Source organism: Cydia pomonella, chromosome 23 (genome assembly GCF_033807575.1).
Source record: "Cydia pomonella isolate Wapato2018A chromosome 23, ilCydPomo1, whole genome shotgun sequence".
In the NCBI taxonomy this organism is placed as follows: domain Eukaryota; kingdom Metazoa; phylum Arthropoda; class Insecta; order Lepidoptera; family Tortricidae; genus Cydia; species Cydia pomonella.
In genome coordinates, this window is record NC_084725.1 from 8821443 (window position 1) to 8837699 (window position 16257).

At 35.9% G+C, this 16257-nt stretch overlaps 1 protein-coding gene and 1 long non-coding RNA gene across 4 annotated transcripts in view; one reads left to right on the top strand and one right to left on the bottom strand.

The window, feature by feature from the left end:
- LOC133530503 (uncharacterized) overlaps positions 1–6508 on the bottom strand; it is a 68250-nt gene extending 61742 nt beyond the window's left edge. Inside the window, exons 1-2 of one of the 3 annotated variants that reach the window (XR_009801320.1) lie at positions 2201–2417; positions 1134–1353 (exon numbers count right to left, since the gene is read on the bottom strand). This is a non-coding gene — a long non-coding RNA (uncharacterized LOC133530503). Of the gene's footprint in view, positions 1–1133; positions 1354–2200; positions 2419–6417 lie in introns of those variants that run through there. The other 2 variants (XR_009801319.1, XR_009801318.1) reach the window with 2 other exon arrangements.
- Positions 1–16257, top strand: part of LOC133530502 (twitchin) — a 139203-nt gene that overhangs the window by 36398 nt on the left and 86548 nt on the right. The window contains 12 exon segments of the mRNA XM_061868422.1: positions 6435–6579; positions 7292–7525; positions 7872–8008; positions 11521–11646; positions 11733–12162; positions 12247–12352; positions 12840–13000; positions 13786–13924; positions 14386–14600; positions 14842–15173; positions 15494–15677; positions 15979–16103. Coding sequence (XP_061724406.1) covers positions 6435–6579; positions 7292–7525; positions 7872–8008; positions 11521–11646; positions 11733–12162; positions 12247–12352; positions 12840–13000; positions 13786–13924; positions 14386–14600; positions 14842–15173; positions 15494–15677; positions 15979–16103 — 2334 coding nt within the window.

A 16257-nucleotide genomic window follows, 5' to 3' on the forward strand; every position in this document is an offset into this window, starting at 1 on the left:
ATATCTTAACCATAACTGAAGCTAACTATAATTCGAGCATGTTAATACCTAAAGCACGCCAGTTACTAACCTAATTTTTGCAAGATTCTCTCATTCAGTGGCATCCTGTAACCCGGCGCATGTCTATGTATCAACACATGATGCTTCAACACCGGCAAATGCACGTTTGGCTTTGATATTCCACATAAACCACAAAATAATGTGTTCCATGAAACACTAACACTCGGTATGCCATAAAACAGCTGATAATGGAATTTAGAATGTTTCAAGGTTTATAAGACATAAATACAACTATTTTGAAGGCATTGATGTCGATTTGAATTCAACAAAATATATGTTATAAACTTGATGAAGCTAAAAATATCAAAATTACAAAGATAATCATAATTACGAAAAATATTCCTATCTGGGAATGCCTTATGCTGTAATATATAATCAAGTGCTTCCAAATATAGAAACGGAAGCTAAACAAAGATATCTATAATTATAAACTGATGGGTACAGTGCCGAGCCAAATCTTGTAGTTTATGACGTAAATGCAACTAATAACTGCAGAAATATGTCACCTGAATAACAATAATTTTAATGGATGACTCAGGTGAATGCGTGCACTGCTGAACTATAAATTTTAATTCTTGCTGTAGATGCCAATTAAAGATCTGAAGCGAGTTATGAATATTAATTCTATGTAAAAGGTTTAAATTGCATCATGACATTTATGACAAAAAAAATATAGTAAAGTTTAAATAAAAAAATTAACAAAGACGATTAACAGAAACTTTAGTGCGAAATCAATTAGTAAAGTATCGTATACATTTATAAACATACCGATTAAAATCTTAACCCTCCTTTTCCTTAGTCGGGTAAACAAGAAAAGTGGACAAAAAAAAAATTAAGAAACATCCTAAAAATTAAACAAAAAAAACATGCTGCACATACGTAAATGCAGAATGTGAATCTGAGTTAACAGATTAAAGAAACCGACGTATTTTACATGGAAGCCCGGTGAACGACATATTTGTAGAGAATAGCCAAAAACAGACAAATATAACGACACGTGTACCAAACATTAGCCAAGGCATGCAACCTCTCAGCAAAAACAATAATGGTGAACTATAATTCAGTAAACGCACCTGTCTAGGGACGGTGACGCCAGCATCCTAATGAAGCAGCAGAAGCCAGATAGCACTTATGATTGATCGCCATTCTTCTAAATATGAACGGGTATTAGGCCAAGAGCAAGCTCTTGAGACGTTCTCACCCCTTACTGCTCGGCCCTGCCAGCTCGCATGAATTATGGCCGTGTACACTGTTGCTGGGATGATGTACATCTTCCAAATCAGCTGACATGCCCTGTCGAATTAACCAATATGAGGACACGTCGTAAACAATATCGAATCAATAGTGATTCATGATGACGTGAAAAGTAAAACTTAAACCAACGTATTTATTATTATGGTGCAGTCATTATTAAAAGATTATTTGCCAAATGGGATGAGGTTTACAAGTTGATTAATCCCATACAAGAGCAATATGGTTTCAGTTTGAACGCCAAAACATGGATTTGGGTCAGGTCCCATAAATTTAACTCTAGTACGTTGTTGTAAATCAGTCTAATTAGACACTAACGCCAATGTCCCATTACAGTAATGATCGGTAGTAAAACCATCAGGTTAAAGATTTAATGAGGTATTTAATGATACAATGTGCCAATTATTAAAATCATCAATTATCGTCCTGCTATGGGATTTAAAGTGAAACATCACATGCCAAATTGATAGAGTCTAAGATGTTGTGGAACGAAAAGAAAAAATCCTAAAACCTTTTCATCGAATTTTTAAGGGACTTTTCAACTTGCAAGATTCGTTTAAGAGTTTTTAAATTTCAATTTTGATAGCTGAAGCATTTAAGCAAAGAATTAAACAAATGGAAATCATCAAGCAAAAATAGATAATTTTGTGAATGTTCTTAAGAGTAGGTATATCAATAATTCCCTCCTGCGATAACATTTTCACAACATGGCACAACAAATAATAAAAATAAACAGACTGATTGACAGGACGGAAATATCATGGATACTTTTACAGTGCTAAAATTAGCACATTTTAAATAAGACCAAACAATGATGATATCAACAAGAATAGAAGCAACAAAGAAATGAATAGTGATTGACAGGCAATGGTGGAAATGGCAGGAATACCTGCGCGTGGGCCGGCCGCACGGCGCGAGCGCACGGAGCGGTGTGGGCCGTTGGCACGCTCGACGCCATTGGCTATTGATTCCTCATTAATCTTGCCCCCAGCAGGTGGGTGAAGCATTCCAAGAATTTTATATGTTGCATTTTGATTGGCGGCATGTTTATCAATCGGCTATACTTCGGTAATCAGTCAAAGACGTTCATCCCTATTACAATACCCTGAATTTTAAAAAATATCGAGAATACAATTTAATTAGTTTGTTATAAGTACAACATCTCTTTCATAGCTCAGAATTGCCACAAAATAAAACTCAGAGTATCAATGGTGATTATATATATTTTTAAATTAGTCCGGTATTTAAAAAGAGATGGATTGCTGATCATGGATTAGGTACTTAAATTAATGCAAAGAGAGCGACAGCAGATATACATTACTACTGAAACATAGTTCAGCTCAACAGTTACTGAAATCTTACTATTCATTATTAATTTTTTTATTATTAATTTGTGTAATAATGTCCTATAATATTTATTTATTTATTTATTATTATTACTTGACCCTAATCTAATATGAATTAATTGAATGAATATTCAATTTAAGTACTCTGGGTACTTATCACTTTGCTGACCATAATTCTTACCAAACATTTAAAATATTGTTTTGTATAAGTCTTTAGGCCTAGTAGTTAGGCATAATATTGAATGATCTCCAAATTTGTCGCCTCGGCAAGAATGGTCAGTGCGCGCGCTTTGCCAGCGATGACAACCGTTTGACTAATATTTATATCAGCCTGCCAATCAATCTACTTTGCGCAACCCTTCAATACGGTAATTTATCGCGACAAAGGACGATCTTCCCACAACACCTATCATTCTGATGACGCCTATCGGTCTTGTCAATAGCGCTTATCGCGCTTATGAGCCGCAAAGGCTGCCAAGGCCCGATCAGTTCAATTCGACTCGTCTCTGAAAATCGATAATAAACGCCGGCGCAGGACTCGATGACAGATACAGCTGACTCCGAATAACTTCCTATACGAAGTTCCAAACGAAAACAGCGAGAAACGGGTGACGACAACTTCTCACATAAATTAGCAACGACAACCAAGAACACGCTACACGGATAGCTCACCTTAATCTGATAATTAATTGAATTGGTCTGCTGATTTGTGCTGATGCACAAATAGAAGTCCCCGATGCTCCGCCCCCCGCCGCGCCTCGCTCGACCCCTTTGCCAGTCTGCGCGACCCTAACTTCAGTCTTTTGACATTCGCGCCCATTTTTAGATCGATACTAACGAACTGTCCCATTCGAAAAATCCAAAAACGAAATAACTTAAATATAAAACAGGGTGTAACACATAAAAAATAAATGATTATTAAAAAAGAAAGTAACAGCATTTAAATACAAAAGAAATGGATGGACTCCAGTGTGGTCGGAAAAGTAGAAAAATATTATTTTTAGGTTTATTTTAGTGAAAATGAATGAATGATGGAGCTGTGATATAAACTGTGATTTTATCAAACTATTTATGGCATACATTTTTAGTTGTTTTGTGGCATAGTGTGATTATTTGTTACTAATATGGCAGCGGTGGCCAAGAAACTCGCACCGCCAAAAGATGATCAGGTAAGTACATTTTTCTATTTCAATTTCCCATGAACAATTAAGCGATTGTTCCAAATTTTTTGATCAACAATCTTTTTTTAGAACTCGCCTATTTTGGCCTTTATCTGTTCAAAATTATAGGCAGAAGATATTCTGTCCTGGTAACAAAACATACCCAAAATGTTCGTTTCGGATAAACACGTTTTTTTTTTTTACCAATGGCCCTTATTAAGATAAGGAAAAGCCAAAACAAAGTTCTGAAATAATACGAAAATTTGGAAATCGCTCTGAGACAAATAAAGGTCGTCGAAATATTATTATAATCAATCTTTTTACCAAGCTATTGTCAGAAAACAAATACAAGATTTTTTTTCTTAGGTGTTCTAAATCATTTAGTTTCAACTTATTCACTACCTACACAGTAAAATACTATCTTCTAATTTCATACTAACGTTCAACAATAAGTGAAATAAAGGACAATAAGTGAAATAAAGGATAAATACATGTTATACAAGTATTTACATTCTTTGCTATACTAGTACTATTATTGCACTTTTATATATACGCAGAAAAAACAGATCCTTATACGGCCAATTAAAAGAAAAGCAAACTGCCATGCAATGACGGCAAAAGTTTAAAACACAACGACAAGGCAACAATTATAATGAGTGATTTATAAATACAAAAGTTGTCCCACAGGCCACCCTAGATTATGATTACTAAGACTTTCCAAAATAAAAACATTCCAAACGTCATATTTTATCTTTGAGGTTTTTGTTCATTATCTGCATATCTCTCAGCTGGTTTATTAAATGCGTCAATTACAACGAAAATATATTCATAAATCTTATCTATGATTGAGACGAGTCATTTATGTCTAAAAGTTTCTTGCCATCTTATCATCTTGGACAACTCAATGTCTGATCTCGAGATAATATGTTGTTCTTGCATTTATTTATACACGTAAATCTTAATCAGAAACAGATGGAATGTTTCCAATCTGTGAAATATGGTGGCACTTGCGATATTTTGCTAGTGGTTTGTATATTTATGAGTTATTTTAAAACCGTCACCGACTTCTTGTGACTGAGAACTACCATTTGTTGGGAATCTTAATCGGTTGACAACAAAGATAACAAGTAAACATGGATGTCAAATGAACGCAGATATTTTCGTTACAATATTTACTTGTACCTACGGTTGATTTCGAAATTTGTTTAACTCCAGTAGCTTTAACTAAACTTGTATACCTACCTACTGGTAATCTTATAGTTTTTACTATACGATCAATTTTGCACAATAACGAAAGTACAGTTGACATATTTCGGACAACGAGCCTAAATATCTATGCAGGGGCAATAAGGTCACTTGTTGCCCCTACATTAAGGTAGGGTTTATACATTATGTATATTAACCATACAATTTGTTTAGAACATATCGTCGCTATAGTTACTCAACCTCGTATCTATATATTAGATACGTATATCAAATACGAGTTTGAGTAAGTATAGCGACAATATGATAAAGCTAAAACTTTTCATTTTAGCGGTAATCGATCATTTTTCACTCATATTACAAGTACAGTAAGAGATATAGGAGAGTAATTGAATTGAATATCAATTTGATGTATATCAGCGCACCACGCTTGTACTCGTCTATTTGCAAGCGTCAAGGATTAATATTAATTATTAAAATTAAATTGTTATCACATCTCGCAATACGCTCAAACGCCCCAGCTAGAGGCCTTCAGTTCCTTTCAACGCTACATTCCTTGTAATATTATCTAAGTAGTTAAACTATTACCGTCCACACTTGTGCCCCATTTGTCAGGAAGTCCAGTCTTGGTGGCTTGGACGCAGTGCAACTGTCATAACACTAATAAATGCGTATTTTCAGATATCATTTTTCAAGACGGTAAATTAGTAACGACGTGATTAGTTAGCTATGATAGATTTCGGTTGGATTAGGATGCGAAGTGAATTACAACTTATAATTATCAATACAATTGTATCAGAAATCTTATACTAATTGGATTGAATATCGAACAAGTCGATCAAACTGAGAATTTAGGGCCAACTAAGCGAGAATTATTTAAAAACTACGTCGTTGATAAACTGAGGAAATGAAGAAGCATACGATCATATTTATATAAATGTATCAACAATATTGTTGATCATACGATTGTGTTTTGGTCCGTATCTAAATAATTATAAGGATTATTATTATTTTGTTACTAATGTAACATGAATTACTAAATTAGCAAATATTATGATCATGAAACCTATGATGATAACCTAAAGATAATATTTCGATGACCTTAAGCATCGTCACTAAAGTTAACATTATGAGTATTAAGGACAAAATGATGTCGAGTAATTTATACTCAATTGTGATTAAATTACAATAACACTGTCTTTTGTGAAGGTCCTTGAATTTCTACTGACAACAACAGGTTTGTTTCTAGATTATAACTCTGATAATGTCGAAATGAAGAAAAAAAGTTTATTGGCAGTTAACTTCTAAGTTACCTATAGAGAGACCCTAACAAAAGAACAGATTAACTAACAATACTCCCACATCCATGTGAACTAAAAACAAAAGAAGGTACTGACCTTATCTGTCGATGTAGCGGCGAAAGTCGGCCGACACGCGCCGGCCGTCCATCCAGGAGTTGGAGGACCTCATCAATAAACCCTCGGTGCCGCTAAAGCCGAAGGGTGATGAGGGGCCACCGGTCATCGTGGACGTACAGGAGAGCTACTCCGCTGTTGAAGGTAAACATTTAAGAGTTTAAAATATAAGTATAATCGAGTTTAACAGCAATAAGGATGCTCCAGTCCAATCGGCAAGTAAATACAGGGACGCTACATACACCTTTCCGACACTTTAACTTGAAGAACTTCATACTATATTATAATGTACTACCTATTATTCCTAGCCTTTCTAGCTGCAGCCCCTTGAAAAAATCGTATCCTGTCAACATTTAGATAATTATACATTGATATATAATAATAAATAGAAAATGCAAAATAAAAATATTCGACTAAACGAAACATCGACTCAAGGTTCTTTAAATCAACTTATACAACTAATAGGGATTTATTTAATTTACTTACTCTAAAAGATCCGTGCGAGTCACAATAGATTTAACGTAGCGGACAGCGGTAAGGACCTTGTTAAGTACTTGTCCTTATTTATCTTAGCAAATATATACGCTCCAGTTGTGGAATGAGTTCTCTTCCGAGGTTATCCCGAGGGTCTACAGTATAGGCTTCCTAAAAAAGCCCGCGTTTAGAGGGTCCGCGACGCGCATGTAACACCTGTGGAGTTGCAGGCATTCATATGCTACGGTGACTGCTTACCATCAGGCGGGCCGTATCATTGATTGCCACTGCCATTACAAAGATAAGAAGTTAATAAAGTACAACCAGCATTTAAAAAATCATCTTTAGAACTTCAGCAATCTGATTTTGTCGAATCTAACAGATCAAACCGGCTACCTGACCGTGCAAGTCGAGGGTAACCCTGCACCAACCTTCAAGTTCTACAAGGGCGTGACGGAGCTCATCGAGGGCGGCCGATTCAAGTTCGTCACCGACGAGAATGGGCTCATCACGCTGTGCATGCGCAAGGTCAAACCTAACGATGAGGGCAAATACAAGATCGTGGTCAGCAATATTCATGGAGAAGATTCGGCGGAGATGCAGCTTTATGTGTCGGGTAAGTTTAACATCTTAGTGTAATTGCTTAAGAAAATAGAAGCAAAATATTGTACCACAGAAAAGGTTTTGTTTAGCAAGTGGTAAATGGTCATATTGACAGGCACTGACACTTACATTTTTTATTTTGATTAGTCCAAACAAATCCAAACTCGTTTCTAAACATGAAGGTATCGTGTTACGTAGAAAGTTTTTCATGACAGGGATGGTTTTAGAATATTGTTGAAGTGTAATGAGTGCATATTTATGCAACCCTCAAACGTGTATAACTATGATCACATCAGAGTAGAATTAGTTTAAATACCTTAAATAGCTTGGGGTGTTTGAGACGTGTTTACTGTTCTTAGACGCCAGTGGCATGGACTTCCGTGCCATGCTTAAGAAGAGGAAGTACGCCAAATGGGGTAAACCGGACGGCGACCCAGACTGGGGTGACCTCAAGGAGGTCGAAAAACCAGTGCCAGCGCTCAAGAAAGTTGAAAAGGTAATTTTTTTTACGTCCAATGTACATAGTTTTACTAAATATATTTTTTTTATTTATTTAAGAGAAGTTTATGTATTTATTGAATATTTGAGTGGTGATATAAAATAAAAGTAAAATAATAGAAAAGCAACGTATGAGATAAATTCTGTAAATCGTCTAAATACTATTTTTACCTATAAATATGATTAAATAGCAGCTCCATCAGTTTTAGAAAGGAAAAGTTACAACTTTAATGTCTTTCATACATATTTGTACACTGTTTTACATCGTGGATCTGAATAATATTCCAAAAGTTGAAATACACTCCAACTACTCTAAATTATTTAACTTTCGATTGGCATTTCATCCAAATTATGCTTGACTAAAACATTCAACTTACTATTATTTAGTGAATATAATATAAATCATAATATAGCTTAAGTATATCAATAGTTTATTATATGAATGAAAAATGTCTAAATATTATAAGAAAATGTGGGAAAAGTGGAACCCAACTTTTGGACTGAATTGTACTATTATGACAGTTCTAATTTATTTTCCGTACCAATAAAAAAAACACACACTTTCATTGTATTGTAGTTACATGTAGATATTACGTCATTAGCGTAGACAAGCAATCTAACGGCTTCAGTAGTTACAAATCATCCTAATTACAAACACACTAGTGTTTAACTCTGTAAAACATCGTATGCATCATCGTCTTTGGTCCCAGGGCCTAGAGACCGGGTATTTCGAAGAGGACGGCTTCATATACGTCATTTCCGAAGGTGTTGAGATTTATAAATTCCCTGCTGACAGACGCAAGAACTCTTCCAACTGGTCTTGGTTTAAGGTCATCGGTATTCTAGAATTTATTCTCATGATTCATTCCATTTGTCATGTCTACAGTCTCTCGAGACACTACGAATATGCATTTAGATCGTAATCTCATTAACCCTAGGTATAACAGTTGAAGCAAAATCGGGATAGTTGATTTATTTTGAAGATCTGAATCAAAATTTTCCTAACATTAAAATATGTTTTAATTTTATTTTCCATCTTATCGCATACTAGAACAGCGATGTTACAACCTCAGGAATTTCAAACTTCTTTACGTTTTGATGAGTAAAAATTTAAATCAAAATGCGATAATCTTTGGTGTCCTTATCAATTTTGACAGTGTCAATTTCCTGAGTGTTTACCAAATGTTACGTGGATACCAATCTTTTCCATACGTAAATGGTTACATATTTATAATGATGGCTGGGTGGTTGATTAGAAAAATATTTGGAAAAGTTAGTATGTTACTTAAATTCCGAAAAGCAGCTACCTAAGCAAAATTGTCATACTAATATTTAAAAATCGCACGAACCCACATCCATTAGTAATGATGCTTTCACTAATGCAGCTTTTGATCATTCCCATCTCGTCAGTACTCGATTAGTAACTAAATATTATGATTATAGGGTATATTTGATATAAGGAGACGTATGTCTCTCCAAGAAATGATACCCGATTGGCCCAAATTGATGGAGGCTGTGAAAGTAAAGGTTCGACTAAAAAGGAAAAATAAATAAAGATTTTTAAAATTATAGAGCCTTATCCAGGTTTTTGAAATAAACAGATTCACACACATACAACATTACCACACTCCACACTAAATTATGACATATCAATATTATAATTAATTATAGCATTTGCTGGGATATTAAATTTCAAAAGGCTGGAAAAGCTCTTTTAAATGAATGAATTAAACATGATTGATAAATTTACTAAACTAAAATTGTCGTCCAAGTTATAGTCTTCAATTTTTTTTATTATTTTTTATTATTATATTGACCACTAATCGGGTTTAGTATGTGGCATTTATCAACATAGCCATTTACGTATCAAATTATTTATAAATCTAGTTGTCACTTTAAATTTAGTCTAGCGCCAATTTTAAATTGAAGGTTGAAGACTGTCTCTTGTGAGCGATCTAAATAAACAATGCATAAACTTGATTTTAAAATAACTTGCACAAGGTTTTTGTATCACCACTTCACGTTTTGACTTTTACTTTATGGAGATTTGTAAGTGGAATGAATTTTGTTATTGTCACAACTGTGGGATTGTCGTCAGTTATATTTACAGGTTTATCTTTGACGTCGGATTGAGGAGCTTCTGTCACGTCATTACTATTAAAATTTATATCTTTACTTTCACTTTCATTATTAATTACAGCTGATGCATCCGGTGTTTGCAGATGTTGGGTTTTCAGTAATTTTATGTGTTAATTACAAACTGTTCAAGAAGTATCATTTGTTGTATAATTTAGTACACGATTTTTATTAACACATTTACCTAATAATGGATAATGTGGGTTTTTTACTAGGAAACCCGTAGCAAAATCTCGGATTTGATATTCCCTTTTTACAGTGTATGGTGTCATATTGTAGTTTAGATTAAAGGGTATAGATAAAGTAAGTTACTAAGGACACTGGATATTTTATAGAGATCCCATAATAGAAGACCGTCACTGGCGGAACTGATCCCCGACTGGCCGGTGCTGCACTCGTTCAAAAGAGACGAGGTTTGACACCGAAATACCGTCGATGTAGACGACACATGCATCTTGTTGTTTCACAGAATCTAGCTGTCGTGCACCATATGTGTCACCAACTACGTTTCGCTCCAGGACTTGTCAGATCCTTGCATTAATATGAGATTTTTACCATTGCTTTTTTTATACCCAAATTCAACTGTATTTTTATTTTTATTTTTAATGGTCAGCTTCTAAAAGACTTTCTATTTCTGATAACAGAACTAGAAACATTTTTAGGCCGATCTAATATTAATTTCAATTTGAAGACCAAGCAATAAACTCCATATTAGTGTAAGGGAAATTTGATGACTACCCTGGACACGACGAATACTTTAGACAGTCTCTAGAAAGCACCACTATAGGAGTGTCTACTTCTATCTTCCTCTGATGAACTCTTGCGCACTCCTTCGTCAATATTCTAGCAGCACATGCACAGGATGTTCGATATAAATATGCACAGTGATCGATGTACTAGGTTAATTTCCAAAAATGATGCATTCATTCGAAATTTTATCCATATTTAAATGGAAATGGCATTTACGGCAAATAGCTTAAAAATTCATCATTTTTGTACATTTTTAAATTCTTCTTTTACTAGGTTTTTAATATCTACAAGAACGTTCACTATAGCACATATTTTATAAGAAAAATGGGAATCAAAATTTTGTACAATAGCATGGAGTTTTAAAACTATGTGAATGACGACGAAAGAATGGCTGAAGATTCTAACGCCTCAGTAACGGAAAATGGTTTCAAATGTTTTATTGACTTTACTTGCATTTGAGTTACTGCGCCATTTGAGTGCCAGTTAGGAGATGTGCGACTGAGAATTTCTTGATGGTCAGCACTTATTGCATCGTGTATGAATAGCACCGTTTTTCTTTGTAACTGCACCGTTTCCAATGTTGCTGTGGTTTCTCTATTAATTGTATTCGGGGTTATTTTCCAGAAACAAGAATCGTTCTTGAAGCCCCTCGTCGATCAATTCGCGAAGGAGGGCAAGGATAAGAAGGTGGTGTTCGAAGCTATCTTCTCCAAGCCTAATGCTAAGCCGAAGTGGTTCTTCCGTAAAGATGTAAGTATTATATTGTAGTAACTTAAATATTCCAAAAATTCTAGGTTATTAAATTTTTCTAATCGTAATAATTTTGTTTGAAATAGGAACTGTTCCCTGGCTCCAAATATAAGATGACCAACGAGCAGGACTCGTATAAACTGATCATCATGACTCCTAAAGTGGAGGACACGGGTAAAATAACGATTGAAGTTGGTGGCATCACCTGCACTGCGTTCCTCCAAGTTGAGGAACCAGACCCGACATATTCCTTCACCAAGAATCTGAAGAAGAGCGTCAGTGGCTACACGGCGCACGAGACCACACTCGAGTGTACTGTCTCTAACAGTCTCGCCATCGTCTCCTGGTGGAAGGGAGACAAGAAGTTGGAAGATGGCGAAGACTACCAGATCTCCAAAGACTTGTCTGGCGTGTGCAGGCTTACCATAAAGAGCTCTAAGTTCGAAGACGCAGGCAAATACACCTGCAAAATTGAAAAGCAGCCAGACAAGACTGAATGTGAAGTGAAGATTGTAGGTCAGTATGAAACCAAAATAAAATTTCTACTGTCAGGTATCTTAAATGTAGCATAAAACTAAAATTACTGACCTTCTATTACAGAGTATCCTTACAAATTCACTAAGGTGCTGAAGTCACAGCAGGCCATTGAAAAGGACACCATCACACTGCTTTGTGAACTAGACGATGCTGGTGGTGAAGTACAATGGTAAGTATAATCACCCTCTCATTTAACATAACAATACAACGTGTGACAACAGCCACTGAAAGTGGGGTGGGTACACGTTGTATAGATAATACTGAGCAACTTTTACTCTGAGACCAACCCCGAAATCGCGATAAAAAAAATTAACCCTCCCATACAAGATATCAATATCAGCCAGCCAAAATGTATGAGAGTCTATTTTTTTGCGATTTTGGGGTTGGTCCCATAGTAAAAGTTGCTCAGTATGACCTATACAACGTGTACAGGTTGTATGACATAAACAAGAATATCTTATCATGTACGGAATACGGATGATATAAAATCTGTTATAAACTGAAAAGACTTTATTTCCAAATTTATCCAATGCTTCCCTACAGTCTTGGCAATCACTCATAACAAAATCTGAATAGTAAGTACATAGCTAATAAATATATTGACTTCACGTCAGCAGTAAGACTGGAATTTTTTTCTAATTAATATAAACGATCAGGTTCAAGAACGACGAGCCGCTGCAGACGGACAAGCGCGTCACCGTGGTGAAGGAAGGGCGCAAACGCAAGGTGGTGATCAAGGACGCCAAGGTCACGGACGCCGGCAACTACAAATGTACCAGCAACGCCGACGAGACCCAGTGCGAGCTGATCGTCAATTGTGAGTAATTTATACTATTAACTTTAACTTTATAACAGGGACTAGGATGCTGAGGTCACGGACGCCGGCAACTACAAATATACCAGCAACGCCGAGGCCAGTTGCGAGCTGAGCTGATCGTCAATTTAAAAATATAAAAAACAGGTTTTACTGACCTCCATACCAGGCTCTATGTCTGTGCCGTGGAGGAGAGATTGATAATCTGAAATATCTAGTAGCGAATAATGCTATATAACGAGTTTAAATGAAATAATTACAGAAAGTATTATTAGAGAGCTGAGCAATGGGTAGGCACATTCGTTATTACTTATAAAGCTGAACGGTCTATATTTATTCGTATATTATAAACACATTTTCCTGTTATGTTGTCTGATAATTACTGATAAAGAATAATCTATTGCTACTGATTCTAAATTTAAACTTTAGCCACTTAAAAGATCGCTGTCTTCTCTTCCTTTGCTGTTTCGAAAGAGCAATACTATTTTTGGCAGCTCTTGCTTTGCCTTTTACAACAGAAAATGAAGAGAAGATAGCTAACTTTTAAGTTTTTTTTTTTTTTAAACGTTCTTTTTTGTATAAATAGATTTTAATAGTAAATGATTATAATAGTACTTGGCCTTGCTCTGTTTAATAGTTCTCTCAAAGATATCTAATGATGAATGTACTATCCAAAAATATGTCACATAAACTAAAAATTGCACTGCTTGACATTAATTAGTGACATATTAATACATTATCAAAGGATTGCATAAAGAGGTAATTATCTTTATGTTTTTGAATTTCAGACTCGAATCGCTTCAACAAGAAGTTGAAGGACACCGAAGCAATTGAGAGGGACAAGGTGGTTCTGGAGGTGGAGCTCCAGGATCAGACCGCCGAGGCCGTATGGTCTTTCAATGGACAGCCCATTGTGCCCAACGAGAGGTAAGAAGATTTATCTGATCATTGGTATTAAATTAGTAATAGCAAAAACTCGTTCCCATTTTTTTAATGTCTATACACCTCAAAAGCTTCCTTCTCCAGAAGTTTATGGCTCTTTTACTAGAGTCATTGTATATTTAGAATATTGATTTGAATATAAATGCAACACGATCACGAACATAAGTGTCTGATACAGTAGTAAAAACTAAAAAGACTGAAGATCACAAGAGCCAAGAAATGTGGATCTATTATAATATTGGTATCTATAAAACTCATTTTTGGAACAAATCTCAGGAGCATACTTCAGGAAAATACCTACTTTAACCATTAACGCGACAACGTTCTTTTTTTGGTAACTAGAATCATTACCGCTATTGGGCGCCAAAGAGGCTATTTATCCCTTACCTATGCGAATAAATAATTGCAATATAATTCCAAGATACCTAATTCCGTATTCTTCACAGAATCGAAATCAAGAACCTGGGCGGCGGTAAACACCAGTTGATCTTCAACAAACTGGAGATGGAAGATGACGGCGAGATCCTCTGCGAGTCGGGCAAGCTCAGCTCGTCTTGCAAACTGACTGTGAAGAAGGGAGAGTCAAAGCCGACCATCGACTGCCCGGAGGAGTTCTTCGGGCCTGCGGGACAGCCTTTCGTCATCGAGGTGCCTTATAAAAGTGAGTACTGTCACTTTGGTTGGTAACGATTTTGTATGAAAAATGGTGCTAAATAAGTGAGTTTAACCGTGAACTTTATGCTTCAATTTCACCTTTCGAGTGGTAAGAAAACATTCTGTTGGCACTTTAGAATTAAAGCTAATTCTTATAATGTCATAGATATGAAAATGACTAGTTCTTCAAAAATATGATCTACTTACTGTATAATTACTGGATCCTAACTCGTTGTTGTTGTTTACAGTTACCGGCACCCGAGTATCGCCTATCGAGGCTAAACTGTGGAAGGATGGTAAAGCGCTGCCCGTTAAGGAAGTTGAGGTAGTGGTCGAACAAGAGAAGGTCCTCTTCAAGATCAAGAAACCACAGAGGGACTTATCTGGCAAATACCAAATTAAGATGTCGAACGCCCAGGGCGAAGACGCCAAGGATGTTAACATTACCATGCAGAGCGTGCCGACGCCTCCTCAGGATGTGGAGGTTGCTGAGGTGTTCCAGACATCTTGTGTGGTTAACTGGAAGACGCCGCAAGACGATGGTGGTTCGCCACTCGTCAAATACGTTATTGAACGACAGGTCAGCGCTTTTTCAATTGTTTTGAACCAAAATACCAACTATTAATATTTACAAATATTTTGCTTTCTTTTGGATAAATTCAAGAATAGTTTTTGGGATAATACAGTCCTAGTTTTTGTAGAATCCTAAGATTTTTCTAAGAAGTTGCAGATATGTAAAAGATGTTCAGATTTATATATACATAGAGCTACCATGAAATCAATTATTTTAGTATAGGTATAGGTTTATTTTTTGATAATCATAACCATTAGTTTTCTTACTCTAATGAGAATGGTATTTGATTATAAAATATTTATTAAACTTGTATTATTTTCTCTCAGGACCTGTCTCTCAAAGCTGGCTGGGACAACGTGGGCGAAGTGCCCGCCGGCCAGCCAACCAAGTTTAAGGTTGAGGATCTCGTTGCGAAGAAGACATACAAGTTCAGGATCCGCGCTGTCAACAAGATCGGCTCTTCGGAGCCGGGAATGTTTGGCAAACCAGTTCTGGCGAAGGACCCGTGGGGTAAGAATCTTATAATAAACTGCTTTAATATTTTTTCTTCTTGTTCGGTCCGTTCAAAATGCACAACCTGCAATCGAACTACGAAATGCACTTGAATACATCTGCATACACCTATTAAACTGTTAAATTTTTCAAATAAGAGTTGTAATATTACGCCTGCTGTTCTCGCAATATCACATCTCTTTACTTATTCTTTCTGATGATTTCTGCGATCTGCTGGCTAGCAATCAAGCAATTCCTTACTAAGCTTCTCCTGGTTTCATATATTTTTCCCGTTATTAAATCTATTTGTCTATTTTAGACGAACCATCGAAGCCCAAGAATGTGGAGCTTACGGACTGGGACAAAGACCACGCAGACCTTAAATGGCAGAAGCCTGACAACGATGGCGGTGCGCCAATCACTGGCTACGTCATCGAGTACAAGGTAAAATCACAACCGAATGTCTATCTCTTCTGTTTATCTCTTAATTTTAAAAAATGCAAAAAGATTCTAATTAGTCTTCCATCTGTCTTCCGAGGATATGGGATGGGATAGGATCACGACATCCATTTTTTTGTGATGTTTTAAAACCAAAACT